The sequence below is a fragment of the Lipotes vexillifer genome, unplaced genomic scaffold (genome assembly GCF_000442215.2).
Source record: "Lipotes vexillifer unplaced genomic scaffold, Lipotes_vexillifer_v1.1 scaffold1129, whole genome shotgun sequence".
Classification (NCBI taxonomy): domain Eukaryota; kingdom Metazoa; phylum Chordata; class Mammalia; order Artiodactyla; family Lipotidae; genus Lipotes; species Lipotes vexillifer.
Window position 1 is genome coordinate 3273554 of NW_006789022.1, and position 15175 is coordinate 3288728.

At 47.0% G+C, this 15175-nt stretch overlaps 2 protein-coding genes and 1 non-coding gene across 6 annotated transcripts in view; 2 read left to right on the forward strand and 1 right to left on the reverse strand.

The window, feature by feature from the left end:
- STX5 (syntaxin 5) overlaps nucleotides 1-7146 on the forward strand; it is a 28675-nt gene extending 21529 nt beyond the window's left edge. The window contains exon 11 of one of the 3 annotated variants that reach the window (XM_007462122.1): nucleotides 6358-7146. In XM_007462122.1, the coding sequence (XP_007462184.1) occupies nucleotides 6358-6571 (214 nt within the window). In that variant the 3' untranslated portion in view covers nucleotides 6572-7146. The remainder of the gene's footprint in view (nucleotides 1-6357) is intronic. The other 2 variants (XM_007462123.1, XM_007462124.1) reach the window with 2 other exon arrangements.
- A 1436-nt stretch (nucleotides 7147-8582) lies between these two features.
- Nucleotides 8583-15175, forward strand: part of NXF1 (nuclear RNA export factor 1) — an 11878-nt gene continuing 5285 nt past the window's right edge. Inside the window, exons 1-10 of one of the 2 annotated variants that reach the window (XM_007462126.1) lie at nucleotides 8583-8720; nucleotides 11996-12179; nucleotides 12381-12540; nucleotides 13335-13418; nucleotides 13531-13635; nucleotides 13740-13820; nucleotides 13934-14003; nucleotides 14137-14225; nucleotides 14355-14462; nucleotides 14646-14755. In XM_007462126.1, the coding sequence (XP_007462188.1) occupies nucleotides 8693-8720; nucleotides 11996-12179; nucleotides 12381-12540; nucleotides 13335-13418; nucleotides 13531-13635; nucleotides 13740-13820; nucleotides 13934-14003; nucleotides 14137-14225; nucleotides 14355-14462; nucleotides 14646-14755 (1019 nt within the window). In that variant the 5' untranslated portion in view covers nucleotides 8583-8692. Of the gene's footprint in view, nucleotides 8721-11958; nucleotides 12180-12380; nucleotides 12541-13334; nucleotides 13419-13530; nucleotides 13636-13739; nucleotides 13821-13933; nucleotides 14004-14136; nucleotides 14226-14354; nucleotides 14463-14645; nucleotides 14756-15175 lie in introns of those variants that run through there. The other variant, XM_007462125.1, reaches the window with a different exon arrangement.
- On the reverse strand, nucleotides 13130-13202 carry TRNAG-CCC (transfer RNA glycine (anticodon CCC)). The gene has a single exon. It is a non-coding gene; the product is annotated as a tRNA-Gly (tRNA).

Genomic DNA, 15175 nt, shown 5'->3' on the forward strand with positions numbered 1-15175 from the left:
CACTCCTGGGTATATATCCAAAGAAAATGAAAACACTAATTTGAAAAGATACGTTCACCCCAGTGTTCACAGCACCACTATTTAGAATAGCCAAGATATGGAAACATCCTAGGTGTCCATCAACAGGTGAATGGATAAGGAAGACGTAGTATATGTATACAATGGAATACTGCTCAGCCATAAAAAGAATGAACTCTTGCCATTTGCAGCAACTCTTGCAACAATGAATAGGCTTGGAGTGTATTATGCTTAGTGAAATAAGTCAAAGACAAATAGTGTATAATATCACTTATATGTGGAATCTAAAAAATAAGACAAACTATTGAATATGACAAAAAAGAGACAGACTCAGATATAAAGAACAAACTAGTGGTTACCAGTGGGGAGAGTGAAGGGGGAGGGGCAACATGCGGGTGGGGGATTAAGAGGTACAGACTACTGTGTATAAAACAAGCTACCAGGATATACTGTAGAGTTCAGACAATATAGCCAATATTTTATAACTAATTGGAGTATAACTTCTAAAAATTGTGAATCACTATGTTGTACATCTAAAACATATAATATTGTAAATCAACAATACGTCAATTTAAAAAATGGAAAGAAAAAAATGAATGAATGTAACAAAACAGAAACAAATTCACAGATATAGAGAACAAACTAGTGGTTACTGATGGGGAGAGGGAAGGGGGAGGGGCAAGATAGGGGAAGGGGTTTAAGAGATAAAAACTATATAAAATAAGCTACAAGAATGTAAATATTTTACAGCACAGGGAATATAGCCAACATTTTATAATAACTTTAAATGGAGTATAATCTGTAAAAACTTTGAGGGCTTCCCTGGTGGCGCAGTGGTTGGGAGTCCACCTGCCGATGCACGGGACACGGGTTCGTGCCCCGGTCTGGGAAGATCCCACATGCCGCAGAGTGGCTGGGCCCGTGAGCCATGGCCGCTGAGCCTGTGCGTCCGGAGCCTGTGCTCCGCAACGGGAGAGGCCACAACAGTGAGAGGCCCGCGTACCGCCAAAAAAACACAAAAAAACAAACAAACAAAAAATTTTGAATCACCATGTTCTATACCTGAAATTACTGTAGTATCTTAAATCAGCTATACCTAATTTAAAAATATATTTTCTCCTGGAAAAAAAAAAAAAAATGAAGGTTCCCGGCAGTCCACTGCACTCACATCTGTGGAATCAGAATCTCCAAGTGTGAGCCCAGGGACCTGTTTTTTTTACCTTGCCCAATTCTTCAGACTACTTCCATGTTCTCAGTTCGGTAAGAAGAAAGGCCATTAGTGGAGAGAATCAAGGAGCGAGTTCTGAGCAATCTGCATGTTCACACATTCCCGCCCACTTGCTCTGATGCCTTCAGGCAATGTCCAGGCCTGGATGTTCTTTATTCCCCACAGCACCTAGCAAGCAGAGTGCTTGTACTCCTGGTTGTTGATCAAGTGAAACTGCGTGAACACCTGCATTTGTATAAGGCAGGTTTCCCAGCACCAGTGCATTAAGCAGCCTCACATATTTAATTGGGCAATTTAATGGCACTGTGAAGACAGCAGTCTTGATCCTAGAACCAGGAGAATTTACTGATTCTTAGATGGTTCAGCTGAGACCTAGGGAATTCAGTTGAATTGCTGAGTTAGGCCATAAACACTGAAGCTCCTCAGGCTGCAATATTTTTGTTTTTTGTTTTTTGGTTGCATTGGGTCTTTGTTGCTGTGTGCGCTCTAGTTTCTGCGAGCGGGGGCTACTCGGGGGCTACTCTTCGTTGCGGTGCGTGGGCTTCTCATTGTGGTGCTCTACACCACAGCCGTGTGGAGCACGGGCTGTAGGCTCTATAGCACAGGCTCTATAGCAAAGGCTTCTCATTGTGGTGGCTTCTCGTTGTGGAGCACAGGCTGTAGGTGTGTGGCATGTAGTAGCTGTAGTAGCTGTGGCATGTGGGCTCAGTGCTTGTGGCTTGTGGGGTCTAGAGCGCAGGCTCAGTAGTTGTGGCGTATGGGCTTAGTTGCTCCGTGGCGTGTGGGAGCTTCCCGGACCAGGGCTCGAGCCCGTGTCCCCTGTATTGGCAGGCGGGTTCTTAACCACTGCGCCACCAGGGAAGCCTTACAGTGTATTTTGAGTATTCGAATATTATAGATTCAAAGAAACAGATTTGTATCAATAAAAGCTTTGTGTTCTTTCCCCAATGCATATGTGTGTTTTTTTAAGAATTTATTATTATTATTATTTATTTTTTTGGCTGCATTGGGTCTTTGTTGCTGCATGCGGGCTTTCTCTAGTTGGGGCGAGCAGGGGCTACTCTTCGTTGTGGTGTGCAGGCTTCTCATCGTGGTGGCTTCTCTTGCTGCGGAGCACGGGCTCTAGGTGCGCGGGCTTCAGTAGTTGTGGCTCACGGGCTCTAGAGCACAGGCTCAGCAGTTGTGGCACATGGGCTTAGTTGCTCCACGGCATATGGGATCTTCCCGGACCAGGGATCGAACCTGTGTCCCCTGCATTGGCAGGTGGATTCTTAACCACTGCGCCACCAGGGAAGCCCCTGCATATGTGTTTTAAATAGAGTTAGGGAATTCCCTGGCAGTGCAGTGGTTAGGACTCTGCACTTCCACTGCAGGGGGCATGGGTTCCGTCCCTGGACAGGGAACTAAAATCTCGCATGCCAACAAAACTGAAAGCCTTTTATTTAAAAAAAAAAAAAGTTAGAGTTATATAGTATGTATACAACTTTACATTCTAGTCTTCCTTGAAAAAGTGTCATAAGTATTTTTCGGTGTTAGTACTCGTTTGTTCATTGGTTTAGCAAACATTTGTCACTGCTCCTGTGAGCTAGTCCTCCTGGATCTGGGGATAGGGAGAGAACGCAAGAGGCCGCAGACTGGTGCTGGGTGAGGAGAATGAGGTTTGTTCTGGGACAGCTGAGAGGCATGAGATGCATGGTCTTAATGCTCAGAAGAGAGGGCTAAGCTAGAGAGAAGGACTTGGGAGTCAGCAGCTTCTGGGTGAAACCATGGAGGTAGATAAGACTATCCAGGGACAATGGGTAAAGTGAGAATAAGGACAGGACAGCTCCCCATGGATTCCAGGCACATGTGGTGAAGGGAAGAATCTGTCCAAGAGACTGAGGAGGAAGTTTTAGGGAGATGAGAGAAAAAAGCAAAGAGATGTGAAGCTGAGGTGGAAAGAATTTTAGGGAGAAAGGGGTCGTTATTTCTTGGTGCCCCTGAGAAAGGAAGTGTGAATTAAGGATCCTCAAGCATTACTTGGATCAGGGGGCTTGGATTAATTGGATCAGTGCCAGCAGTTTCAGTTGAGTGGGTCAGAAGCAATCTAGCAGTAGATTGAAACATAAAAGGGAAATAACAAAGGAGAGAAAATTTGTGGGCAATGATATGAAAAAGAAATTGAAATTTTGAAAGGATGATGTTTTTAAAATAGACCCAGATATTCTTGTGTTCGCTTCCTGCAAATGCCAGTGGATCTGGATTCGAGCACCCTCTTGAGAAACCACTGATTTAGTCCAAAGTTCTTAGTATGTAGTTTCCTGGGCCCCACCCTAGAATCTCTGAATGTGAGACCTAAGAATTTGCTTTTTTTTTCTTCTGCCCACTCCTTGTGGCATGTGGCATCTTAGTTCCCCAACCAGGGATCAAACCCCGGCTCACAGCAGTGAAAATGCTAATTCCCTGGCGGTCCCGTGGTTAGGACTTCACGCTTTCACTGCTGTGGGCTCAGGTTCGATCCCTGGTCGGGGAATTAAGTTCCCACAAGTCACTTGGCTTGGCAGAAAAAAAAAAAAAGAAAAAGAATCTGCGGGTTTTTTTGTTTTTTTTTGCGGTACACGGGCCTCTCACTGCTGTGGCCCCTCCCGTCGTGGAGCACAGCTCCGGAAGCGCAGGCTCAGCAGCCATGGTTCACGGGCCCAGCCGCTCCGCGGCATGTGGGATCTTCCCGGACCAGGGCACGAACCCGTGTCCCGTGCATCGGCAGGTGGACTCTCAACCACTGCGCCACCAGGGAAGTCCTGTTTTTGTTTTTGATTTGCGGTATGCGGGCCTCTCACCGTTGTGGCCTCTCCCGTTGCGGAGCACAGGCTCTGGATGCGCAGGTTCAGCGGCCATGGCTCATGGGCCCAGCCGCTCCGCGGCATGTGGGATCTTCCCGGACCGGGGCATGAACCCGTGTCCCCTGCATCGGCAGGCGGACTCTCAGCCACTGCACCACCAGGGAAGCCCGAATCTGCGTTTTTGAGATGCTCAACAGGTGATTCTTATGTTTTTCTAAGGTAGAAAAACTGCTGATGTAGTGTTAGTCATTTTCCTTTTCCCTCCAACTTGTAAATTAAAAATTTTCAAACTATAGAAAAGTTGGGAGGATAGCATAAGGAACACCTCTACTCCTTTCACCGGGATTCACCAACTGTTGACATTTTATCACATTTGCTTCCTCTCACCTTTTTTTTTTCCTGAATCATTTAAAAGTAGGTGCAAACATCATGACATTTTATCCCCAGATACTTCAGCAAGCATCTGCCAAAAATAGGTATTCTTCTGAGCAGCCACAATAACATTATCAAGCCTAAGAAAATGAACAATTCTCCAACACAGTCCAGTACTCAGTCCATACTCAAATTTCCCCAACTGTTCTAAAAAAACAGTTTTTAGCTTTTTTCCTTCAATTTAAGATTCAGGCAACATTCATACATTTCATTTGATTGTTGTGTCTCTTTAGTCTGCCTTTTGTTTTTTTTGTGTGTGTGATACTTACTTTTTTTTGAAGAGGCCAGTGTCTCTTGTACGAGGTCCTGCATGTTTATTTGTCCACTGTTTTCCCTATGATTAAATTTAAGTTCCATGTATTTGGGAAGCCCGAGGTTATGTCTTTTATTGGTGATACCAAGTTTGGCCACTTGTTCAAGGTGGTGACCATCAGACTGAGTCATCTGTGGAGTGATGCTTTGGGTCCCTGTGAATTTCCAGTTCCTTAGCCCCTGGATGGTCCTTGCCTGATTCGTTTGTGAGAGTGTGTGTTGCAAAATGGTAATTTTCTAATTTGCTTATTCCTTCTACATTTATTAGCTGACATTCTTCCTTAAAGAAGTTTTCTGTCTTAAAATTACTATAGAATAATAGTAATTTCTTTCCTTGTATTAGATTTCATTCACAGACTCCCATTTAAAATCTTTTAGATGCAGGGCTTCCCTGGTGGCGCAGTGCTTGAGAGTCCGCCTGCCGATGCAGGAGACGCGGGTTCGTGCCCCGTTTCGGGAAGATCCCACATGCCCCGGAGCGGCTGGGCCCGTGAGCCATGGCCACTGAGCCTGCGCGTCCGGAGCCTGTGCTCCGCAAATGGGAGAGGCCACAACAGTGAGAGGCCCGCATAACGCAAGGAAAAAAAAAAAAAATCTTTTAGATGCCAGATTGCATTCATTGTTTTTCCATTTTTGTTAAGCAAAGCCATTATAATTGCCGATATGAATGAGCTTAATTGGGTATGAGATGATAAACGCATCCACACTGAGAAATGTAGTTACAGCCAAAAGCTAGGAAACCTGATAACTTTAGCCTCCCTGAAGCCATGTACAATCCAGGCTCCTGTATTTGGACAGAGATTAGCTCGCCGTCCTCATGACCACCTTACCAGGACCTTGGGCTTGCAGCCACTGGCCCAGCCTTGCCTCTCACTTACCTATTTGATTACTAGGCTCCACCAACTTTTCTTCCCACAGGTGCCTGCTCCCTGTGACTCCCTTTGCAAAGACCGGGGTTTATATTTGGTTTTTAGGACTGCATATTCAGATTAGCTGGGATATTGATTTTCCTCAGCAGTGTCTCAAGAGATTGCCATTCTTCTGAGAACTTCTCTATATCCTGAGAGACATGTTTTCCTAATATAGGGCTTTTCTTATCCCTTGACTTTCTGTCCACATCATCAAGTTTTTCTTCCTTTCTCACTCAGAACCAGGGTTTCCTTACCGTAATGGTCTGTGAACTTTCCCCCCTTATTACAAATGCAATACTGTTTATTAGACAAAAATCAATAAATACCAATGAGCAAAAAAATATAACATTTTGGATCCTCTTAGTATGGGTTGGGCACTTTATATAACTCATTTAAGATTGACAACAAACTTACGATTTGTGTTATCCTCATTTTTCCTTCCTTTGCAGTTGAGGAAAATGAGACTTGAGGTTAAATGACTGGCTTAGGGGTCATAAGCTAATAAGTTGCAGAGTTGATTTTCAAACCCCAGCCAAGACTTGTTTATATTACCCTTCCAGAGCTTTTTCTGTATATCAATACAAGTATATAAACATGCAGAAAATACACTTCAACAGCATTCTTTTTAATCCAGTGTCATTCTCTTTCCCCTCCTCCCGGCCCTATCCCCAGGATCGACGAGAATGTGCTGGGAGCCCAGCTGGATGTTGAGGCCGCCCACTCAGAGATCCTCAAGTACTTCCAGTCGGTCACCTCCAACCGGTGGCTTATGGTCAAAATCTTCCTCATCCTCATTGTGTTCTTCATCATCTTTGTGGTCTTCCTTGCCTGAACCCTCTCCACTCTGAGGCACTCCATGGGGGTTTGGAACCCTCCTGGGAGGGCAGGTGGCCAGAGCTGCCACTGAGCCTGTGCAGGATGCTTGGGAGAAAAACCCTGCTTCCTTCGAACTGCTAAGAATGGCCACTGCCTCCAATCCCCCACTCCTTTCCTCTGGCCACCCCGTCCTCCCCTCACCACCCTCCAGCCCATGAAACACACACGGTTCTGGATTTGGACTCTGCTGTGAAGTGGCTGGAAGGGAGCAGAGGCCAACTGGGGGGCTCATCACGCAGGTTGTCTCCACTAGGAGATTTTTATAAACCCTCCCCAGCCTGTCGCAAAAGAAACTTTGGCAGCAAGGGGAGGTGATGTCCTTCCTCACCTTCCTGAGACTGAGGAAAGGAAGTGAAACTGGCCCAGGGACCAATTTTCCCATCTGGGTTAGAATTTGACCTCTTCTTCCTCTCTTCACCATGTGAGGCAGGGGGCCCTGAGCCCCTCGGCTGCCTGCATAACCCCAACTTTGGCTGCAGGTGACTCTCAATCTGCCAAATGTGCTGCAGCCTGTTTTCTCCCAATTACAACAAGACTGTCAGCCTCACTAGCCATGTCGTCATTTTTGGGTGGGAGCGTCAAAAGGCCTAGGCAGCAAGTGGAGTGAGCCCACTGCCCAATATTATAACTGAAAGGGTTGGGCTGATGGCCCCAAGGGGCCAGGCTTTGGGCTCCATGCACACAGCTGCCTCCAGGAGGGGGTAACCAAGTGCAGCAGCACTTAATTAGCATGGAAACTTCCCTTCAAAGGGGGGAGCAGGATCTCAGAGTGGGATCAGTGGCAATTTCCAGGACCATCTCCAGAAGTATTTGGACCTGTTTCATCTGCATCCTCCAACCAGCTGGCCCCACGTTTTCCTTGGGCTGGATGAAGCAGGAGTTCTGCCTGCTGCCAGGAGTGAAAGGTGAAGAGAAGTGTTTGTTCGCAGCTCCAGCTGAGGCTCGTGGTCCCCTCGAAGCCCCTCACCAAATCCAAGCTAGTCACACGAGAATGAAGTAGAGACCTGCCTGGAACACCTACCCTCCAGGGAGGTCAATATGCTTGTCAGTCCCGAGCAGGACCCACGACCACATCGTGCCGAGGTCACCGAAGTTCCCCCATTTCACACACCCAAAGGAAACTCAAGCTATAGCGAGGACCATCACCATCACACTGGGCTGGCCGTAGCACTTTGGGGGGGGGGGGGTGTCTGGGGGAGCCCAGGTCTTTCCTAGGCCTGGTGTTTTAATATTTCCTCTCCCCTTGGCCTGTGTTCAGGGGATGGTCTTGCTTGCATCTTCACTGCCCAGTTGACCCACGATGTGGGTTTAACACAGCACATCGGTGGTGGGTGGGGCGGTCTGTGAAGACGACCAAAGCCTGACAAGTGCAGTTTTTCTCATTTGACTCTGCAACCCTTCTTGGGGGAACGCATAGATAGGAAGCTTATTTCATAAATATTTGTTGAGTTCCCGCTACGTGCTAGGCATGGTACTGCGCCAGGTGCTGGAGAAAAAAGCCATGAATTAGTCAAGTCCCTGCTCTCTTGGAGCTTACCTTCTAGTTTTCTATTTTTATAGGCGAGGAAATCACGGCATAGATAAGCAGATGGCAAAGGGCTGGGCTAAGCTGAGACTTAAGCCCTGGTTGGATCCCCGTAGGGGTCTATGAGCGGTCACTCCCGCTCCAAGGCCCTTGGTCTCCCATTCCTCGGCAGCCCTTCCTGTGGCTTCTCTTCCCTGTTCCTCTTGGAATCCTGGGCTGTAGCGTCCAGCTCTCTGCTTGAGCCCCTACCTTTGTGGTGCCGGTCTAGCGGCGGACGGATGAGAGTAGGGGGCGGGGCGAACTCGCGGTAACTGGGCTTCGCGAGCTCGGGTCCTGGGCGGGGCGTGCAGCGCCAAGTCCCGCCCCCGGCGCGTCAGCCCGTCGGATGCGCGCGCATATGTCCCAGCGGCCCCGCCTATTATTGTAGGACGTCGGCTGGTTGTGACGCTCTCGCCCCCATAAATGCAGTGGAACCCGGCGTAGGAGCACTTCGGACTGGAGAGCTTGGGCGTCCGGTCGTTAGGCTGCGTTGCGGCCCGCGACAGAGCCCTCCCTTTCTCGGTGTGCCATGGCGGACGAGGGGAAGTCGTACAACGGTCAGTGCCGGCCCTTGGGTTGGGGAGCAGGACGATCTGGGCTCAGCTGGGCAGCGCCGGCCTAGGCCACAGAGCCGCGGCGTGAGGCCGCGAGGGGCCCGGCGTCCGCGGGGAGCGGCAGTGCGCGGCGTGGGCCCGGGGCTCGGCATCCCGGGGGTTTGGCTGAACTTGAGGGTGGGTGCCCGACTTGTTAATTCCGTAATCCTGGCGTTGCGAGCACCTGCGGCTCGAAGCCGGTGGCTCGGCAGCGTGGTGATGAGATTCCTTTGAACTTTGTGGGTGGTTGATACCTGTCAGTTCAATTTGGCTGCCAGACTCTTTAATGTGAGTCGGTGCCCTGCTCTTGGGCCGTCGGTGCCCTATTTTCTACCGCGCGACCAGTCGGTCTTGCCCCCTCCCCCTCCCCCCCACCCGCCGCGGCTTTGGCTTAATATTTTAGACCTACACACTAACTCGATGTTCTAGTCCGAACACTACATTGGGTTTTAGTCCAGAGTAGTGGTTAAGAGCACACGACAGCCGAGGTTTCAATCCTGAGTTGGCTATGCCAATCTTGAGTGAGTTAAACACTCAGGCCTGATTTTCCACCCCTTTAATAAGGATAGAAACAGTACCTACCTCCTGAGTTTGTCTCCGTGTGTGCGTTGAAACGAGATTGTTCGTGTCAAGTGCCTGGAGCATAGTGCCTGGCTTGGAGAAAGCCCTCAATGAACGTTAGCTGCGCTTTCTATTCATTTATTATTTTTTCCCCAGGGTCATTTCTTGAGGTTCATTGTTTGCAGAGTATTACGCATTAGACAGACCTTTTTGGGGAATCATGCCTCTTTTTTAAGAAGCCATTCCTACCCACCAGGATTCAGAGGATCATATTCCTGGAGAACATTTGAGGACCCTTGGTGAAACACCCTAGCTGCCACTAGAACCTGAATTTAGGAGTTGTCTCCTGAGTTAAGAGTCATTTCTGACCAAGGAAACAAAGAGCTCACTCCCTAAACTTCAGAGTGGCAGTTTGAGAATAAGGCTTTCAAAAGAAGCTCTTAAATTGGTCATATTTGTAACTGATGTTTGTACTGTATAGGCAAAAGAGGTATTGTTTACTGAAAGCTAATGTAATCATTGTGATTCTGAGATGTAAGAGAGGTCACCTTGGGATTAAGTAGATTTGGGTGGGCTGACAGCTGATTTCAGGTGACTTTCAGGGAGTCTGAGTTGTGTCCAGTTACACTTGGGTCACTCACACTTCCACATTCACTTCAGAGTGGCAGTTTTAGAACAAGAATTTTATTTATTTAGTTTTTTTTAGTAAGGTTGATTTACAGTATTATGTTAGTTTCAGGTGTATGATGACATAGTGATTCAGTATTTGATAAATTCGATTCCATTAAAAGTTATTACAAAGTAATGGCTGTCACTGCCCATGCCGTACAATATATCCTTGTTGCTTATCCATTGTATATTTAGTAGTTTGTATCTCTTAATCCCATAACCTTATCTTGCCCCTCCCCACTTCCATCTCCCCAGTGGTAACCACTAGTTTGTTATCTATATCTGTGAGACTGTTTCTGTTTTGCTGAATATATTTATTTTTTAGATTCCACATGTAGGTGCTATTATACAATAATTGTCTTTTTCTGTCTGACTTATTTCACTAAGCATAATACCCTCCAAGTCCATTCATGGTGTTGCAGTAGCAAGATTTCATTCTTTTTTATGACTGAGTAGTATTCTGTTGTGTATATATGTACCCCATCTTCTTTATCCATGAGTCTCTTGATGGACACTTGGGTTGCTTCCATATCTTGGCCACTGTAAATAGTGCTGCTATGAACTTTGGGATGCATGTATCTTTATTTTCCCCCCCCTGAACACAAGTGAAGCTCATATGGTATATAACACAGGGAACTCTACTCAGTGCTCTGTGGTTACCTAAATGGGAAGGAAATCCAAAAAAGAAGGGATATATGTATACATATAGCTGATTCACTTTGCTGTACAGTAGAAACTAACACAGCAATGTAAAACAATTAAACTCCAATAAAAAATTTAAAGATTTAAAAAAAAACAAGTGAAGCTTATATGTTTTCTTCCCTTTTTCTTAGTTTTGATGTTTTCCTTTTTTTTAATTTTTATTTTACATTAGCGTATGGTTGATTTACAATGCTGTGTTAGTTTTAGGCGTACAGCAAAGTGATTTAGTTATACATATATCTGTTTTTCAGATTCTTTTCCCATATAGGTTATTACAGAGTTTTGAGTAGAGTTTCCTGTGCTCTATGATAGGTCCTTGTTGATTATCTGTTTTATATATAGTAGTGTGTATATGTTAATCCCAACCTCTTAATTTATGCATGTATCTTTTTGAGTTAGTATTTTTTGTTTTTTCCAGATATATAACCAGGAATGGAATTGCTGGATCATATGGTAGCTCTATTTTTAGTTTTTTGAAAAGAGAACAAGACTTAAAAGAAGCCCTTAAATTGGTCATATTTGTAACTGATGTCTGTGCTATATAGGCAAAACAAGTATTGTTTACTGAGAGCTGATGTAATTATTGTGATTGGCTTTCCAAGATGTGAGAGATCACTGATCAAATTTTCAGTGAGGGTAGACTTAGGGAATGAACTTATGGTTACTAGGGGGGAAGGGTGGGGGGGGCAGGGATAGTTAGGGAGTTTGGGATTGATGTGTACACACTGCTCTATTTAAAATGGATAACCAACAAGGACATACTGTATAACACAGGGAACTCTGTTCAGTATTCTCTAACAACCTAATTGGGAAAAGAATTTGAAAAGGAATAGATAACATTTATATGTATAACTGAATTACTTTGCTGTATACCTGAAACTAACACAACATTGTTAATCAGCTATACTCCAATATAAAATTAAAAGTTAAAAAAAATTTTGAGTGGGATTAAGTAGATTTGGGAGGCTGAGAAAAGCAGACTTCAGGTGACTTTCAGGGGCTCTGAGTTGTATCCAGTTAAACTTGGGACACTTGCACTTCCACATTCTGCTTCTTCTTTCTATAGTTCCAGTTTCTGCTTCATTTTTCTAAAGACTTTACACAGTTTTCCAATCATTTTCCCCTGATGCTGCCATCCCACGGAGAGGGTTCTTTCCCTGGACAGGCAGAAGAGTTTGCACGGAGGTGGTCTCTGTAGAGAGTGTGTATCTCATCTGATAGTGCCGGGTGCCGGATGCTGTGGTTGCCAGGCAAGGTAGCTGAACCAGTGATGTATTTTCTCATTTATGTTCTGTTCCCAACCCCAGAGCACGATGATCGAGTTAGTTTCCCTCAAAGAAGAAAGAAAGGCCGGGGCCCCTTCCGGTGGAAGTATGCTGAGGGGAACCGGAGGTCTGGAGGAGGAGGTTCTGTTGTTCGGTCTTCCCGCCTTGAGGAAGATGAGAGAGATGTGGCAATGAACGATGCCCAGGATGTTCCCCGAGTACGATAGTAAGTAACCAGTTGATCTGGTTTGAATTTATCGACCCCCTCATTTATGTAGCTCTGTTACTGTCCATGTCATTTCTCCATGTCATTTCTAATGCCAGGACCTGCTTAATTGTTGAGCAGTCTTAGTTGTGGTCCTGGTAACAGGTCTTTGAGAAGACATTCCTAACCTTTCTGAGTGTTTTATTCTCTCCCTCCCCATAGCAACCCCTATGCTGCACGACCCAACCGTCGGGGTGATAATTGGCACGAGCGGTCTCGAATTCATGTTACTGTGCCTCTGCGGAGAGATAGAGCTCCTCCAGAGAGGGGAGGGGCTGGCACCAGCCAGGATGGGACCTCAAAGAACTGGTTTAAGATTACAGTGAGTATCTTGGAAAGTACATGGTGCAGGGGAGCTATAGGGGGCTGGGCTCAGAGTTAAGGTGTTTACTTTTCACATTAAAAAATCAGTGTTCTCAGCTGTTAACTCCACAATCAGGTAACCATTCTTTCTCCTAAGAATATCTTAGAACACCTAAGAGCAGGTTCAGAAAAGGAGAAGGGGACAGGTAGGATGGGGAGGCTATCTAAAGGGAAATGTGGTAACTGCAGTTGGGAGGTGGAATAATGCCTCCACATGTCTCCATCTGACTCAAGCTGAGTGTGGAGCTGGGGGTCCCTTGAGTTCTCTCAGGGGCAGGCAGGTTATAAATGATGTCTTGGAACTTTTAGAATCAAACAATTTGAATCTTTTGAGGAATAATAAGTATAAATGGACAGAAAGGAGGTTAAGGAGTTCGTTTTTGGCTTGAGTAGAAACCCTTTTTTTTGGCCACACCGTGCAGCTTGTGGGATCTTCTTAGTTCCCCCACCAGGGATTGAACCCGGACCACCAGGGAACCCAGAAAACGTTTTTTTTTTAAATATTTATTTGGCTGCACTGGGTCTTAGATGTGGCATGCGGGATCTAGTTCCCTGACCAGGGATCGAACCTGGGCCCCCAGCATTGGGAGTGAGGAGTCTTAACCACTGGACCACCAGGGAAGTCCCCCCAGAAAACCTTTAATTGGCCATTTCTTCAGAACTTGGCAGATGATACGAAAGGAGGACTAGAGTGGATCTGCTGTTCAGTATTAGTTATGTGTTGTTCCCTTCTCTTCTCTTTCTCTCATCTAGATTCCTTATGGCAGGAAATATGACAAGTCATGGCTCCTGAGCATGATTCAGAGCAAGTGCAACATCCCTTTCATTCCCATTGAGGTAAGAGAAGGCCCAAGTGTGTGGCTGGGGACCAAGGAGCAGGTGGAGATGCCACCTACACGGGGGTGCTCTGGGCTCCCAAGTCCAATGCTGCTGTTTTCTCTTCTTGCAGTTTCACTATGAAAACACACGGGCCCAGTTTTTTGTTGAGGATGCCAGCACTGCTTCTGCGTTGAAGGCTGTCAACTATAAGATTTTGGATCAGGAGAACCGCAGGGTGTGTGTGAAGCGCCTGGCTTGCTTGGGGGTGGGGATTGGTGCTCAGGGCATGGACTGGGTCTTGGTCCTGGGGCACCGTGCCCATGCGTGTCTCCCCTGCAGATATCTATCATCATCAACTCCTCTCTTCCACCGCATACTGTGCAGAATGAACTGAAGCCAGAACAAGTAGAGCAGCTAAAGGTGAGGCAGCCTCAAGGGGTGGGTGCTTCCACCCTCCCCCCGCCAGTTCTCACCCTCCCCCCATGCCCACACGCGACTCCAGTGACCGCTGAATCCTTTGTATTCCTCTGTAGCTGGTCATGAGCAAACGATACGATGGCTCCCAGCAAGCACTTGACCTCAAGGGCCTCCGTTCAGACCCAGGTACGGTTGATAGCAGTAATTCTCAGATGGGTGGCGGCAGAGAGGGATCTGTCAGGCAGTGAACATTTGAGGCTGGTTTGGTGGGAACGCTGGCCTGGGTGAGCCCTCTCAGACTTCCCTTTCCTTCCTGAAGATTTGGTGGCCCAGAACATTGATGTTGTCCTGAATCGTAGAAGCTGTATGGAAGCCACCCTGCGAATCATTGAAGAGAACATCCCTGAGGTGAGGCCTTTGTCCCACTAGGTGGGAGGAAGCAGGGTGGGATAGATAGATAGATAGATAGGATGGGGTTGGGAGGCAGGTTTGTTCCCTTGCTGTTGGTGCTTCCTCTAAATTCTTCTCTCCCCACAGCTGTTGTCCTTAAACTTGAGTAATAACAAGCTGTACAGGCTGGATGACTTGTCCAGCCTTGTGCAGAAAGCACCCAATCTCAAGATCCTCAATCTTTCTGGAAATGAGGTGAGATTGAGAGGCTGTTTGTATTTTGGATGGGGTGGGCAGAGGGTGGAGAGAGCTTGCCTGGTGGCAGCAAGAGGCGAGGGAGGGCATTTAAGGGATGAGGTGGGGCTTGGGGGTGGGAGGAATCTAGCTGGCTCCCTTTACCAGCATGTCTTTCCCCCCTTTTCTCCCCATCCTTTGCAGCTAAAGTCTGAGCGGGAGTTGGACAAGATAAAAGGGCTGAAGCTAGAAGAGCTGTGGCTTGACGAAAACACCCTGTGTGATGCCTTTCGAGACCAGTCCACCTACATCAGGTCAGTTTTAACCTCTGTCTCCCCTCCTGGGGACCTTCACCCCCTAGGAGGCTGAGCTGATGCACCCTGACCAGTGCCCGTCTGCAGGAGATGTGCAGCCCTGAGCTGGAACCACCTGTCCTTGGGGAGGATCATGTGCTCCTCCTTTTTGTCCATCCGTGACACCCAGCTTTGCCCCAGGCCTCCTTTCCTTTCTTCTCACCTGTCTGCGTGTTTGCTGGTTCTATGGCCTTTCTCCTTCCTTCCTGAACACAGTGTTTTCTACACTCCCCCTACCCTTTTGTTCCAAGAAGAGCATCTCCCTTTTTTACCATGGCTAGGGGGCATCTTGTATATTATGCCCCATACATGGAGTTGCTTTGAGCCAAGAGCCTGGTATCCCTGGGCATAGAAAGCCCTCACTCTTTGGGACTTCCTGCT